At 35.7% G+C, this 15,914-nt stretch overlaps 1 protein-coding gene across 1 annotated transcript in view; it reads right to left on the reverse strand.

The window, feature by feature from the left end:
• Positions 1–359: 359 nt before the first annotated feature.
• The window catches only part of LOC104076235 (kelch-like protein 5), a 17,081-nt gene continuing 1,526 nt past the window's right edge, over positions 360–15,914 (reverse strand). Inside the window, exons 2-4 of the mRNA XM_009577040.1 lie at positions 9,166–9,302; positions 8,537–8,733; positions 360–877 (exon numbers count right to left, since the gene is read on the reverse strand). Of these exons, the coding sequence (XP_009575335.1) occupies positions 641–877; positions 8,537–8,733; positions 9,166–9,302 (571 nt within the window). The 3' untranslated portion in view covers positions 360–640. The remainder of the gene's footprint in view (positions 878–8,536; positions 8,734–9,165; positions 9,303–15,914) is intronic.

Below are 15,914 nucleotides of genomic sequence, written 5' to 3' on the forward strand. Positions count from 1 at the left end.
AACCTTAATGATTCTATGATTCTATCAGATAACGAATACAATGCTACACATGACACTAACAAGAGCAGTCATTCCTACAGGACTAGGAAAACTGTAATTCACAACTATTTAAACAAACTGAGTCCAAGTCTTCCTCAACATTGTGTGTAAATGTCCAAGAAGGAGAAAAAGTATTGATTGGGAAGAACAAAAAGTACCCAAAGATGGTTTATCAAGAGTTAATAGAAGAAAAATCACTCCAAATAATTTATTCAAATTCTATTTCCTAAATCTCAAGGATAGCTATATTTATATGAAGGAAAGGTAATGATCCAAATAAACTGTGCAAGTTCCATAAAAAAATTTAAAAAGGACACACCTTCTAGTGACAAACATATCCTTGATAAGCATTTTTCTAGGCAACAGAAGCAATTTTTTCCTAGCAGCTCCACCCCTTCTTGTGTCCCAACTGATCTCAGGTTAGGATCAGAATACGCTGCAGTTCACAAACAGACACAAACTGTCATGCCTATGCAACATGCTAAGTCCTTATATGCAGCTCTAAGAATCCAAATCATTAAGAATCCTGAAGCTTTTATGATTTGTCACTATCAATATATCAATGCTGTAGACATTATGCCCATTGTAACCATGGTAGAAACTAGAGAGGAATTGAGCAATTTACTTGTGGAGCAAGCAGAGGCAGTCTAATGTAAGCCAGGAGTTTACTGAGATCTTTCCTTCTCTGTTCCAAATCATGTCGAACCCACGTAAGTAGTGCATTCAGTATAGTTTCTTCATTAGGAATATTCATGTCATCACTTGCTAAAAGCTTTGCAATTTCAGTGGCTGGCAATAATAGAAATTCCTGGTTTCTAATTACTTCCATGAAGTTTTCCTGAAAAAGAAAAGTATTTTTAATACAGGTGACATCATACTTTGAAGACATTTTATGGAACTCCTACTATATCTTCCCCTCTTTTCCCTCCCTTCACGCCATTCCTCAGTTGTGCCAGTAAATACCACTGGAGAACTGACCTGGGAGGAAAAAAAAAAAAAAAAAGTACTGAGTGATTTTGACCCCTGATCATTTCCCCAACTCTGTCATTCAGTCCCACAGACAGTTGTGGGGCAACTGAGGGGCAAGTGGATAGACAGAAACAAGCAATGGGTTGTGGCAGTTACTATCCTGGCACTGCAAATTGAAGAAATACTTTCTGAAGTATAGTTTAAAAGACAATAAAAGGTGCAGTTTGTTCCTGTTGACAATGTAGAATACAACGTAAGATGCTTTGTCTAGCAAAGAGCACAACACGCTACAACTACTGGGCACATCTAACTGTTTTCAATACTGCTAGATTAAACTATGGCATTAAGTTTTCAGAGGAAATAAACACCACTAACAATTTTATTGTTGATTTTAAGTGGATTATTTTAAGTTTATTTTACTATTTTGTAGGTTTTATACAGCTGATCTGATTGACTGGGGAGCAAAACATACAAAGAATCCACAATATTGTACATGCCTTGTTTTATTAACAATATTTACTTTGATAGGATTCAATTTTCTAACTTTCATCCTGTCATTTCCAGAATAAATCCTTACTTCAAAATAGGAAAGTTACAATATGTAACATTTCCGACACTGATATCCTATTACTTCGTAATACTAGGACTTGCAGAGTATTCTGTAAGCATTCTCATGAACTTAGGCAGAAATAGCAGAAAAGTATGCAGAAACACAATCAGCACTATGAACTTACAGTGAGAAACCCGAATGTAACAGAAAAGGGTGAGATCATGTCTATCCTCTTTCCCCACACACCTTTACAAGGCAGCAAAGGAAAGAAAATTAAAAGCAGTCTATGAATCACAACATGGTCTTATATTTTGGTAGCTCAAAACTCGGTTAACCTCATACTCCAAACTGAGAGAAACTTCATGGCAAAAAAACAGTATTACAGTCAATTTAGTAAATGCACTGTTGATTGCTAGATAGCTAGCCAACAGGATGCTGGTTTTGCTCTGCCATCACATGTACCTCCAAAACACCTGGAGGATAAAGTGCATTAGATCCACAGACAGGAAAAACTAACTGGGCCTAATATAAAAATTAGCCTTACTTAGTATCTTTTTTAATGATTTAAAAGGAAAGAATTGCACACTAATGAAAAAACTCTGGATTAGAAGCACATACATGTCAGGAAAAAAAAAAGGGATTTTTAGGTCAAAAAAACAAGGAGAAACTTGGGAGCAGAAGCAGGACCTGCACTGCAAAACAGGTACGAATTTAGCATATAATAAAATGGCAACAAAAACATACAGTACAGTTTGGCATTGCATATGCAAAAGACATCATGACAACAAAGCAAAAAAGGTAACACTTCTTCCTTTTTATTGCTTAGTCTAATAATTTCAAAGCTATACCTCAGTACTCCAAAAATATTAACTAATTAAAGAATGCTGAGCAAAGAGGAAAAAACTAAGAAGCAGTAAACCAGTCCGCCTTACATGAAAGCCACACATACATAAGATGGCTATAAGATGTCTAAGGGCAAAGATCAAAGTGACTCCACAGGTAACTCTGCAGATGAAATTAAGAAAAGAATTGAAAGTGTTATCTGTATTCCTGGATAGAATTTGGAAAGGAAATTTTTAAATTTAATATCTGAAAAGCTTTCCTACTAGAGAGATCCAATTGGCTACACAAAAGTAGTCCGAGTGAAAACTGTAGTAGATTAGAAGGGAGGTAGAACTGTCTTTTCCTCTTTAATTCGTTTAACTCTCTATTACAAAATTAAAGTTAAGAAAATGAGCAAATACAGGAATTAAAAACAACGAAAAGATTGTACCAATATTCAGTAGCACTACACATGCACTGTTATTTATTTTACTCTGATATCAAATGCTTGGGAGTAAAACTGAAGCTGAAAAACAATCAAAATTATTTCCAGAGTTTAAACACGCAGTTCACAGAAATTCAGATTCCACTGAGTTCATTTTTTCCACTGCTGTTTTTCTGTTGATTCTCTGTCCTAGAGAATATGCAAGCTGGAGCTGTGCTTTTAATTTTGCTGAGTAAACGGGCAGTGAGCACTGACAAAGAGAAAAGCCAACACTTACTACCTTAAACTTTCCATATTGTCTATCCGGATCACAGGAAGAGGAAGGGGAAAGCACCTGCATGGAAAGTTTCCTTTGTCTCTGAAGGCAACGACAAGCTGATCTTGCATAAGTCAGTCAGGGATCCTCTTTGGAAAGCTTTTTTCCAACTGGATTTCATCACTTCAACAGCTGTTGTGTGTAAAAAGCCTGATTTTCCTTCTTGTTGCTTGCAGACAATTGCTTTCTGATGGGAACAAGTTCAACTTCCTTTTGCTCCCATTCTATTTTTAAAGCAGAGACTCCTTTTGAGCATAGTATCAAAGCATTCCACTGGGAATACAGCCACTCTTTGGCCTACGTCTGGGGTTTTTTATAATCAGAATCTGACAATTCCTCTTCCTCTACAGACAGAGATTCTGAAGACAAAAAGGAGGAGCCAGTGTATCTCCTAGCATTCTTAACCTCCTCATTAGCCTTTTCTTTCCTTCTTCTTATGGGAACTCTCTGTGGAAGAACAGGATATTTCAGAGAACAAGCGGTCTGCAGTTTCAGTCCCTTGCTTTCTGGTCCTGAAAGTAAAAAAAAAAAAAAAAAGAGGTTCCCACCCCCAAAATTAGCTCCTCAAAGAGCTTGGAAACTTTATCAAACGAGTAGCCTGAGGTTTATGTATTAGCTAAAACAGGAACACGTAGTCCCCGTGCTTAATGTTGTGTATTGCTCATTCACATCATAACCTTAAATTCACCCTTCAGCAACTGGAGAGTGAATAATACTGATATTCTTAACCACAGGTCTGCCTTGGACTTGATACAGAGCAATAAAATGTTACAAGCGCATAAAAGATAAGATGTCATGATGCTTATTTCTGAGTGATACTTAACCCCACAGTGGAATCCAGTCCCAGCGATCATTAGTTTCCCTCTACACTGTGTCAGAAGGATAAGAACCTTGGAGAGCATCAGAACACCAGCAGGCTGAGAAGCATGGTACACTGAGCTGGCCCAACAGGCAGCTCTAACCACAAGGCTGTGTTTAAACTCTGAACCTGGGCAGCCAAAAAGCAAGAGGTGCTTGACTCACAGGATCTGAATGAGAGCAAATAGGGAATGTAATTTTGTCTACTGGCTGCTTCTCTCAGCTGGTCAACTGAGGTATGAATTCACTAAGAACTGAGCTATCTGACCTCCTAGTAAACTATTAATAGTCAGATAAATGTCAGATAGCAGCTACTTTACTTTTAGTCAGCTTTGACTGCTGCGTTAAGCGATAAACCAACCTAATGCTTTCGGTGTGCCCAGGGTTTGTTTAGAGTACAACTATTGTAGCTTGACTCCTCTCTGCATAGTTTCTGGATTTCAAAACAGGCTGGGCAGCATGCAGAAACTTATTTAGTCTTGCCAAGGCAAAGCACTGATCTATTGTGCTAGGCAGAACTTACGGAAATTGAAAGACAGAAATATCTTGGGTTTTCACAGGTGAAGAGAAGTGAATGAGTATTTTTCAAGTCAAATGATTACCGAGCAGGACATTTTGGACTGCAATTTTCAGTGCAAGAATATAAAATCGTTGTTTTAGGCACTAACACAATCTTTGGGTCTGGCCCTTTGTGGACAAAAAAATCCTGAAATTTCTCCCCTTTTCATGTTCCCTTCTACCAAAAGAACAAACTGTCCTGGCTGTTGCAAGAAAAAAAGATAAATTATGCCTCTTTGATTCCTCCTCCCAAATCATAAACACCGCATTGCAGTGATTTTTTGTTATTCAACTCCTGCCTTACAGGAGAAAGCAAGACTAAGTGTCCCACATCTATTCTTCTGCAAGATTCCTAGCTTCTATGCTTGGCCTCAAGCTGTTACTCTATCCTCTCTAAGTTTTTCTTCTTATAAACAGCCATTGGCTATGCTCAAATCATGCAAACTCCAAAATTAACTTTATCTGAATCTTGTGACTTTGTCACTGCTCACATACTTCTGAAGACCTCTGATGAAAATCAAAATGGGTTTTCACTCTGCTTTAAGCATGGAAAGCTGAGCAACAAAGATTACAAAGCTATCTACACAGGGATTGACTCATGCACTATCATGTATAATGCTTAGAGTGTCTGCTTTTTCTTTTTTGGTTGGTAATTAAAGAAAGTTAAAGTCTGGCTACTGAAGAAGCTACTGACACTTACCTAAGAACACCTCACTACTCACCATAGACATTTCATGTTCTGGAAATAACATAGACTAGCTTTTCCTCATTGGAAAGTATTAACTTCCCTTTAGTTTACTTTTTTGTGGAAGAGGAGCTATTGGTGTTCATTCAAGGTACACTATCAACTGTTTCAAACAAACAAGATGACAAAAGGCATGTTTCTTTTCACTTTGTAAAGACAGCAAGAAAAATGCACAAAAGGCATTTTGTGCAAAAAGGCTTTACGAATTAAAGTGAACAGATACACTACAGGCCAGCCTAATAAAATTCCTAAATGTGTAATTGTATGACACCAATACTATATATAAACAGGAAAACCTTTGTTTAAGATATCTTTACCCAGATACATCTCATGATTCTGTCAACTATATTTTAAAACCCTGATGCATAAAAATCAGAGTTGCTCTTTATACAGCGTTAAATCCACTACTGATCACTTTAGTTTATTTCATGATTCACTTAATGCATCCTGAAGATTTTTCAAGCTTTAGTTTGCAATGTCAAAAATTGACCTGTTTTGATGAGAACATTAAAAATTATTCTCCTCTGAAAAAACAACTTATCAACTGTCAACACAGTAAGTGTTGCATTACTTTATCGCTTAAGTCCTTTTAGCATAACATACATCTACATCTTTAATATGAAGTGCAGCATTCAAATCCTTCTTATTCATTTTTTTTTTTCATCGCACTGTATTATGCGATTAAAATCATGCCATAAAATCATGCTAATGCTTTCCGATGACACTGATGAACGTGATTCAGACAGAGCAGGTCTATTACAGAGGTAAGCTTATGGGGGTAACTCACTGATTGGTCCTTCAGTCCAACCAAATGCTCATTTAATCTGAATTTCTAGTCTTCATGTAAAGAACTATTTTAATGAAGCAGGTAAGATGATTATCAAATTATAGCATGTGTCAAAAACCTTTAAAACCAAGAAGTTGTTTTAATTGCAGAAAAACAGTTATATGGCAATCTGATCTTTTTCTGCTAAAGGAAAAGAAAAACTCATACAAAGTAACGTATATAAATTAAAATTTAAGTATTTTATATTATTCATGACCTTCTACTTCAAGTGCTTTAAAAGAACCAAAATTACATGGAAAAGCCAGAAGTATGTGCTATACTCAGTATAATCCACCATGGTTCTATGCTGCCCACTGCAGCATAAAAATAATTCATTGTTTTAACAAACAGGAATTTCCAGGTGCTATAGGTGCGCTTAACCCTTATGCTTTAATACTTCTTAATGGAAAGAGCATCAAGTGGCTAGCACTTACTACTGTTGAACATGTCCTTTTTTCAAACAGCTTTTAAACAAATGAAATTACTCGGGGATTTATTTTAATTGAAGATTCAATTGGACTACACATTTCTATGCAGTTTCCATAGCAACATTCATTTCAAACTAAAGAAGCTGCTTCTCTATTACTCATTCTTACTAAAATTCAATTTCATGTCTCTGTTGGAACTAAACAACATTAAAAGAGGCCTTGGGAAGAATCCATCTAGCACAACTAATTAGTTTTGAAAATGGCTTTTTAAAATCCACCTAATTTAAATTTCAGCCACATCGAAGCCTTAAAAGCAACAACTTTGCCACTGAAGTAAACAAAGGCCAAAAGGCATACAACTATTTTCCCGTGGTCTGAACAAAAGAAAGATAGGTGTTGTAAAAGAATGGCTTTTAGAAAGTTCACAGCCTCTCTCCGCCACAAGTCATGAATTGCCAGACAAAATAGTAAGACTATAATCCCTAACGTTCATCTTTAAAGATGCATTAGTCGAACATTTATTACCGTTCTGATCTTGGCAATCCACTTATAAGGGACAGGACAATAGCACAGACCAAAATATACACTTATTCTGAAAAAGAACAAATAGATCAGAGGAGGGAGGTTCTCTTTTTGTCTTTTTGCATACTTTTTGTATCGCTGTCTCGCGCAACATTAATTCTAATATTCCTCAAAGGCATAAGCCACATTTATCTTTATTGTTTCACCCAACTGTCTACCTAATTGCAGTCTCCTTATTTTTGATTAAGCAATTATGAAGATCAAGAATAGAAACATGTAAGTTACAATCTGCACACTATTTATTGACCTGTTTTGGTAAATTTCAGTGTGTACATGATTTTAAACACACCAGAGATCCACTCACTGAGGAAGAACATTGTATCATATTAAAAAAAAAAAAAAAGAGCTATTTTAAATTGTTAAACATACTAAGCTATTTTAAGCCAAGAAGAAATAATTAAAAAAAAAAAAAAAAAGAAGTTTTTAAACCAGCAAAAACTAAGGCAGCAAGAGGAAAAGCCATGGATTTCTAATACTAATTACAAGACAGAAATTACACCTCTTGGATCTAAGCCAATAGCTTAACAGCAATGCAATGCCATGCCACATAAGCAAATTAAGTACTATCTTCATTCCCACACCTCTTATGCAGTATCTACATGCCCTCATTCAGGTCCCAAGAGCTTACATAGGCGAAATTTCATCAAGAAGAGAGAAAAATGCCTCACAAAACTGCAAAGAACAGATGAACTGATTTGCCTCAGAGATAATTCCCCTGCCTTCTTCTGCTGATAACATTACTAAAATATGCTTGTGAGAAGAAAAAGAAAAATGTTTTACATTAAAATAAAAGGATGACTATTAAGAAGATGAAGTTTAATTACGTTGGCAGGTCAGTCTTTCTATAAATTAACTCTGAAAATATCATTGGCAAATTTGTATTTAGTCACATATTGCCTAGCCTAAGATTAAATTGTTTGATGCCATCCTGACATCCCATTACTAAAAAATTAAGGATAATGCAGAATCTATATTGATGAATGCCCACATTCATAACCCAAGTATGACTTAGAACCCGATTACTCCAGCTCATAACAAAACAAGAATTCTACAGTTTCATTTAGTAATGCGTTATTTTGGACTAGATGATGGCAGCTTGCCCACTGTTAAGTTTGTAGTTTTTGAAATAAGAACAAGCTTTTGAATGATTTTATTAAATGCATATCACACAATCCCATTACTGTTACAGGGAACCATTAATGCTTGCCTATTTCCTTCCAACTCTAAACCAGCAACTTTATAGTTATTTTGTCATTTCTCATCATGGGAACATATGTGTATTCTTGCTTGGAAAATGATCAAGGCTTTCTGGCAGAAAAACATGAGTATTTTATTCAGGAAAACATTCTGTATTTTCCTTACTAAATAAAGCGGATGATATTTAAAATAACAACATACCATAGTGTAATTGTGAGCCACCTTGTGCAAGTCAGTGCAACCTTGCGCATCAGCGAAAGATCGGATTCCAAGGCAATTGGATGGGTGAAGCTGCTTCATTAGGAATTTACAGCATGCTTCTACAACCTGAGAGAGCTGAAGAAGGCAAGCTGTAGACAACAGGCACTCAATGTTATCTTCTTTTAATTCAAGGCGACCTAGTAACATTAAAAAGGAGATCACATTAGTTTGCTCTTACGATTTGTTAAATTCCCTAAAACTCAGAGGCAACAGAATTACATGACAGAATATAAGGCTTAGCAAACATCACTGTCAGCAATAGATAACCAGCTTTTCAAAATTGGTACCTATAATGATGTAAGGAAAGGGAATCCTAATAAGATTCCTTTTTTTGTCAGTTCTGATACATTTAAAATATTCATATAATTTGTTAACTAACTGAATATAGTATTATCAGAGAAACTACATCCTACCAGGTTGCCGCAGGTAACGGCAATGATGATTTCTTTCTATTTATAATTTGTAATGTGAATAATAATTTCTAAAGAGCAATTGAAATCTAGTAATGGAATATAATGTTCACAGGAGGACAATTCGTTAGATGAAATTCCCATTTCCATTCTAATTACCTGTATATGCATATTGAACCAGAGCCCACAATGCATTTGGCTCCACACCTTCCATCTTGATTTCTTCCTGTCTTGCTTCCCTTACGTCATTAGTGAACATTGCCGCAAAGTAGTCCGAAACAGAGGAGAGAACCAATCTGAGCACATCATGCAGGAAAAAAGGAGAGGGACAAAGCGGAAAAGAAAAAAAAACCTTAGTCAACCTGATGTTTGTTAATTTATGATTCATTACTTTGCCCTTTGAAGAAACACTGTACTGCGAAAAACATTTTAAAATTGACAAACTGCTCCATGCTCTAGTTCCCCTCTATAAATAATGAAGTACTGTTCCTGAATCTACATTTGCTGCTGAAATAAATGAATTACCCTTTCAAAGCTCAATGACTTTTAATAGCCAACACAGAAGCAACCCACAAAAAACACGTAAATTGGAAATGGAATATAAATATACATTACGGATATAAAAAAAAAATTGACTCCCATTTATATTATGTCAGTTACTTTTTTAAACATGAAAGAATGACTTACTAATCCTTTTCAAAGTGCTTTAAAATGCTTTTACTCTTGGTGCACACATATGCATTCATTTACTAATACTGATAACAGAACTAGGCGCAGTAAACATGGAGATGGTACAGAGAGAGTAATCTCTTTTGTGGATATGTATTTAGCCTTCTATTAACAATTGTGAGTATTTTAAGATACTGAGTAAGTGAACATGTTAGTACACAACAGACATTTCTTTGGATTACAGAGAGTAAAACACCGAGTACGTGTAACAATGCCACTCCACAAAATGTGCAAGGATTTTGATGTCTCAGTAGGTGTTCACAGGACTACGGTGAAAGAGAAAGGAAATAACGTGGAGCGGGAATATTCAACCCGTAGTTTTGTTATGAAACCTACTATAACTATTCATAAGGTCTCCCGGTCTCTTCCCTAAGAGACCTCCAGGAACAGTCCTGTAGTTTGGATTAATTTTTGTGCTGCAGCAGTTCACTGCTGCCTTGCTCACAGGGAATTCAAATATAAATACACTTCATATGTACTGACCTACACAAACAGCAAGCCCAAGAAACAAGCCTACCACAAATACACTACACAGTCCATCTGCATACATTCAATGAATCTAATACTTCACAAAATGCCCGTTTATTCTGTGCTGAATCATTATATTGGCTTGTTAAGACGACAGAGGTCAAGAACCACAAAACAGAGTAAAATTAATTGAAAAGGTGAGCACCAGTGCTTAGGACTAAGTCTAAACATGTATTAATGGGGAGGATTTGCAGGTACATACACAAAATCATGAACTACAAAGAACTGTCTCTTAGTTAATTAACTGCAAAGTAATAAATTGTTGACTAATTTCAACTACTTTTTTCTTGCTGATTTTCTGACCATTGACCATTTGGTCAGGCCTACAGTAGGGTGATCCTTTTTTTCCTAGTTGCTGAGGCAAAAGAGTTGGGTTACGAGCATATGGGGGAAAAGATTAATTTTATTTTAACATCTTATATGATTACAAGCAAAGTTTTATTACAAGTGAAGTTTTGTAATGACAAAGTTCTGTTCTTTTAAAGAACATGTTGTTCTTGAAATATGAGATTTAGTCTGTACATATCTTAGCAACAACCGTTGAAGAAATGCCAAATAATAACCTGAGGCTCCAGACAAACACCTTCTACCAGCTGTTTGGTAACAGCAAATTTCTCCCTGTAATTTCCAGTCTCAAAGTCCTCCAAAAGAAATTATTAGAAATTTAAAATGCAATTCATTTACTATTTTTGCAAACTTGTGTTTGGATTCATGAGAAGATATACATGCTTTACAGCGTTAAGTGCTTTCTGGAGAGTGACTTGCATATGCTGAAACAGGATGTGCAGCCCACGAGCAGATTAATACAAGTAATATGCCAAAGCATAAGTTATATTGATAACAATTTTGTAATAATTTTAGCCAAGAAGCATGTTCACAATGAAAAGCCTTAGAACAGGCATCCACACTTTTCTCTTAATTCAACTAATTTAGAAAAAAGTTCTTTCAAAGAAAGAAAGGGGATTAAAAGATAGTGACAATGCATCAAGGTGACACTGAGCTAGCATAAAAGAAAACAAAGGCAGACTTTCAGCCAACTGGCCTTTTCTTGTCCTATGTTCTTCCCACTAGTCAATAAAAATCAATTACTACTTTACTCATGCCATTTGACACCCACTTGATCTTTTAATCTCATAGCTAGTAACTGATTTTTCTTTCAACCTTTTTTTGGATTGTCTGAAATTAAACTGCATTCCTACATACAGATTATGCAACGTGAAGCAGCTAGTATCTTCATATAACTGAAGAATCCACAGAAGACTTTCCCCATCCATATTTGACCTTTTTGCTAAAAAAGTTCTAAGAGCTAAGTGACAAGTATGATTTTTCAAAAGAAAATCTGTGCAATGACCATAAAAACTACAACTTATATCCACAATCTCCTTGTTAAAAAGAGCCATCATGGCTCTGTTACTATTTAACGTAAAAAGAATCTGTGTTATTTATTAATCATTAAAATTAACATATTCATCCATATCAGGAATTCACTGGGATCTACTGATGCTACAAAATACTGCCTTTCCTCAGTTTAGAAACTGAAGAAAGCTATGGTTTTTATATTCTGAGTTTGTAGTCTTTTTTCCCCTAAGAGGGAATATTTCTTTCATAATTGGTCAGCTAAAATGCCTATGAAATGAGTATATATTGACATTAGAGAGGCCTCTTAACAGTACAAAAAAAAAAAAAAAAAAAATCAAGAAAAAGCCTTAATACAATTGGCATTGTATTGTTCAACTGTGGGTATCGAACATATTTACCTTTACTCTCCTCCTTACCTAATTACCAGCTGCTGAAAAATACTAAATTCTGCATAGATAAGATTACAAGAATTTGGCTACTGAATTATATGCAGTAGGTTGGCTGCTCTTCTTCAGTGCACAGGAAAATGTAGAGAAAAAGGAACACATGAATACCAGAATTTTTCACCTGGGAGATCATAACATACCCGAACAATTAATCTTTCTGGAAAAACACTCACCAAGCTGTGGGCTAAATACTGACAAAATCTGGGTGTTTCAGTGTATCTCCCTGTTCTTACAGGAGGTTCCAATGCTACTGATGTCTTTAATTTCTGTGGTTTGTACTGATCCAAAAATAGGAAGATCTACCACGACAGCTTAACTTATTTTGAAGAGTTTTCTACTGAGAGCCAGTAAAATATGTGTAAGCACGGGTGGTATGCCTGAATTAAATTGTACTTCTTGTTGGAATTGCTACAAGCTGCATCATCTAGACAGCAATGCAAAGCAATTATTACGTAAAATGATGAGAGCTGTCAAACCTGGCAATATATAGATTCAGTATCTCCCAGCCTGATTCACCTGACAGAATAACATGAAGCTTCTTAACATCTTGAAGATAAAAGGGACACTTCCTAGGCAACTCCTTGTTTGTGGCTGTTTAACAGCTGAAAATGGTCCTAGGGAACTCACTAATAGCATTCACTGAAGTTGTAAGGTGATACTGAATAGTTCATGCATCCTAGTATGAACCACCTCATACATTGGTGGCTTCAGCTAATTTCTGTTCTTGATAACAAAGCATGTCACAAAAAGAATATATGAAAGTGGTACTACTCCACACTACTAATATATCTGTATTTATTTAAATTAAAATTTGTTTAAAAGCAAGCAATACCTAAAAATACATGCAGTATGTTTATGTTAAAATGATTTCCAATTATACCTCTCTTCCAGGGAAATGAAACATTTCAAAATTTGTTTGCTGCTTCTGACACTGAACTGATGATTAAAATAAACCCTTTAGTAACATTTTTCAAAACAACCAGTTAGTAGCAATAGTACCTTTTTATCATAAAGCTATCACAGAACTGCTTTTTTATATATTTTGACTTTTTAGAAAGACACTTTGTGTTAAACTTTTATAAACATGTAGCTAAAACAAAAAAAAAAAGGCTGCAGCGAAGGATTTACAAACTAAGGCAATACAGACTGTGAAAGAAAGGAAGTATTATTAAGCCATATGGAGAAGAAGTACAAAGATAAGTAAGCCTCAAGATAAAAAATGTCTGCAAACCAGGATTTGTGCTCTTCCAAACAAGCTTCCTAACCCCTAGAGTACATAAGCTTCCATTTGCCTTCTTTCCTTCAGTCCCATGTCTTTTGCATTTCCATCTTTCAGCATCAACAGGAAGAAAGAAAATGGCTCTGCACAGATTTTCAGATTGCTGCTTAAAGGATGCAGAGCAGGCTTTAAATCCCCTCTGGCCAGAAATTTACACAGACCTCCCTTTTCTTATGTGAATGTTCTGATCAGCAGGTTATTGCAAAACAAAAAACCCTTTTATTATGGATATAGCAGTTAGCTGAATGTAATAAATAGGAATGTAATAAATGACTTAGAATATGAAATTGCAGTGGACACAGAAAAAGCGCCTGATATTAAAAACTTAATTAAATTAATTTAATTAAATTTAATTAGAAGTCTGGCAAAATTTCTTTATGGAACTGCAGGCTAAGGGAGTGGGAACATAATGCATTTTTCCTTTGTGGAGAACTGTCCCCTTTCCTACTTGCTTTTGATCTCCTAAATAAGTTCTTACCTATAATTTCAGCACAGACTGGGAAGATAAACAGCCTCAGAATAATAGATAATGCCATACTCAGGAACATCATGACTACATGTGATACTTTTATTTGTAGTAGACCTATAGCCTGAATTCTTTGCATAAATACAAAACAAAACCCTTTAGAATTTTACAGTAGTGTATTACCTGTGCTTATTACTATTGCAGACACCAAACTCGCTGCTCTTTTCTCTAAAAACATACATCATACACCTCAGAACACTCAAGTATCATCAAAAGTAGAAACTGAGAATTAAGGAAAAAAAATATACAGGAACTATTGAAAATATCAGGTTCAAAACAGAAAATCTGAAAACTCTCTATATATGAGCGTGATTAATAATGAAAAATGTTCTTTATTACCAATTCTATGTGACCACATATTAAGAAAAACCCTTTTATCTTTCTTAAGAAGAAAAAAGGGGAAAAAAAAAAGCTGTCCAGTGTAAGTGACCTTTCTGTTTTCTTATACATCTTAGAATGCCAAGCCCTTAAGCTGATATCTATTTAATACATCTTTTGTTGCTTATTAAGTCTTAAGATAAAATAATCACTGGTGTTCTGAAATACACTGACTGCTCCAGCCTGCAGTCAATATTAAAGAAGTCAGAACTTGGATGCAGCCAGTAAAAAATCCTACAGAATTTTTTTCTTATAACATAGGCTACTACAAGTACATAAAGCCAGTCTTCTGACTGAATTTCTACAAAATTCTGAACCAAATTTAAGATTTCCATCTTCATCTTTCCCACTACGGAAAAGTTCCATTTTCAGTGAGGTACTTTGGACATACTGAGATGAAGACTGTAGTTATTGCTATGTTTCTTTGTGAAAAACAACACAGTAATGTTGTCCTTCAAGCGGGGTTCCTTACCTGGTGTGCAGTAAGCCAATCTCACACACAGAGCTGAGATATTTGTTTATTCCATGTCTGCGCAGAGATGGGTGTTAGGTGGTAATTCCACAAAGCTAGCACACCTCAGTTAACGCACGGTAAGCATTTTATACTTTCCGAGCAAAAGTCATCAGTACTTTTTACATTTACACTTAGTCACTCTTGCTTCTGTTGGTTCTTGCAATGCCTCGTCTTCACTTAAAGTCACAGTGTCCTCTCTTCTTACTGCGCATATTCTGTGGGGAAGGGGCTTTGGTTGGTAGGGGGCTTTCCTGCCCGGGGGTGGGTTTTTTTACCGTGCCAATTAGGATAGTTCACCCATACTTCAAGTAGTTGTTTCTTTAGTTTTATCAGCGGTTTCTGTTCTCTTAGTGCTTATCTTGGTTCTCCCTTATTTGGCCATATTGTATGTTTCTTCCCCCAAGGCCATGCCCAGTTAACTCTCTACAGAGGTTGAATAATTTCTTTTGTTTCATTCCTTGCATACCTCCTCATTTATCTCACCCGAGCCTTCCTGGGATTCACCATCCTTGGTGCATCTAATCCCTCAGATAAACAATGTCAATGTAACCTAAAAGCTAACTCAAACATATGGATTTGATTAGACTACAGTATCAGAAAGAACTTACTGTGCAAAAGGCAAAGCTTCTTTCTAAGTTGCCCCAACATTATGAAGTGAATTAAGGACAATCATAAGCCTCCCACCTCCTACTACAAGCACAAGGTGTGCTTCTTTGGCCTTAAATTTCATACATATTTAAAACACAATATACCAACTACAGCAAGGTGTTTCTCCTCCTAAGAAGAGAAGACCAGAGCAAGTAACAGGTGGTAGCACATGCCTAACGCACTACAGAAATAGATACAGGAGCAGAAACGGAGGAACAAAGTCAGTTCTCTAAATAAATGAGAAACAGCTATGAAGCACATTAAAGAATGTTTTAGCATGTTGTCTTTCTGTTTACCTTGTTGCAAAAAAAAGAAATCTTCCAGTCCTTACAAGATATTCGCAGCTGTCCTCTGCACCCTTTCTACACTTTTTAACTTTGACACTTTTAAATCATACTCCAGAACTGTATACTGCAAAGGTGCTACCTTGGCCACATAAGCAAGTAAAATTATTTCCTTATTATAATCACTATTTTTCCTGTTTGCAGCACTCCAAAGCTC

The sequence above is a fragment of the Fulmarus glacialis genome, unplaced genomic scaffold (assembly GCF_000690835.1).
Source record: "Fulmarus glacialis isolate BGI_N327 unplaced genomic scaffold, ASM69083v1 scaffold15054, whole genome shotgun sequence".
NCBI classification, from domain to species: domain Eukaryota; kingdom Metazoa; phylum Chordata; class Aves; order Procellariiformes; family Procellariidae; genus Fulmarus; species Fulmarus glacialis.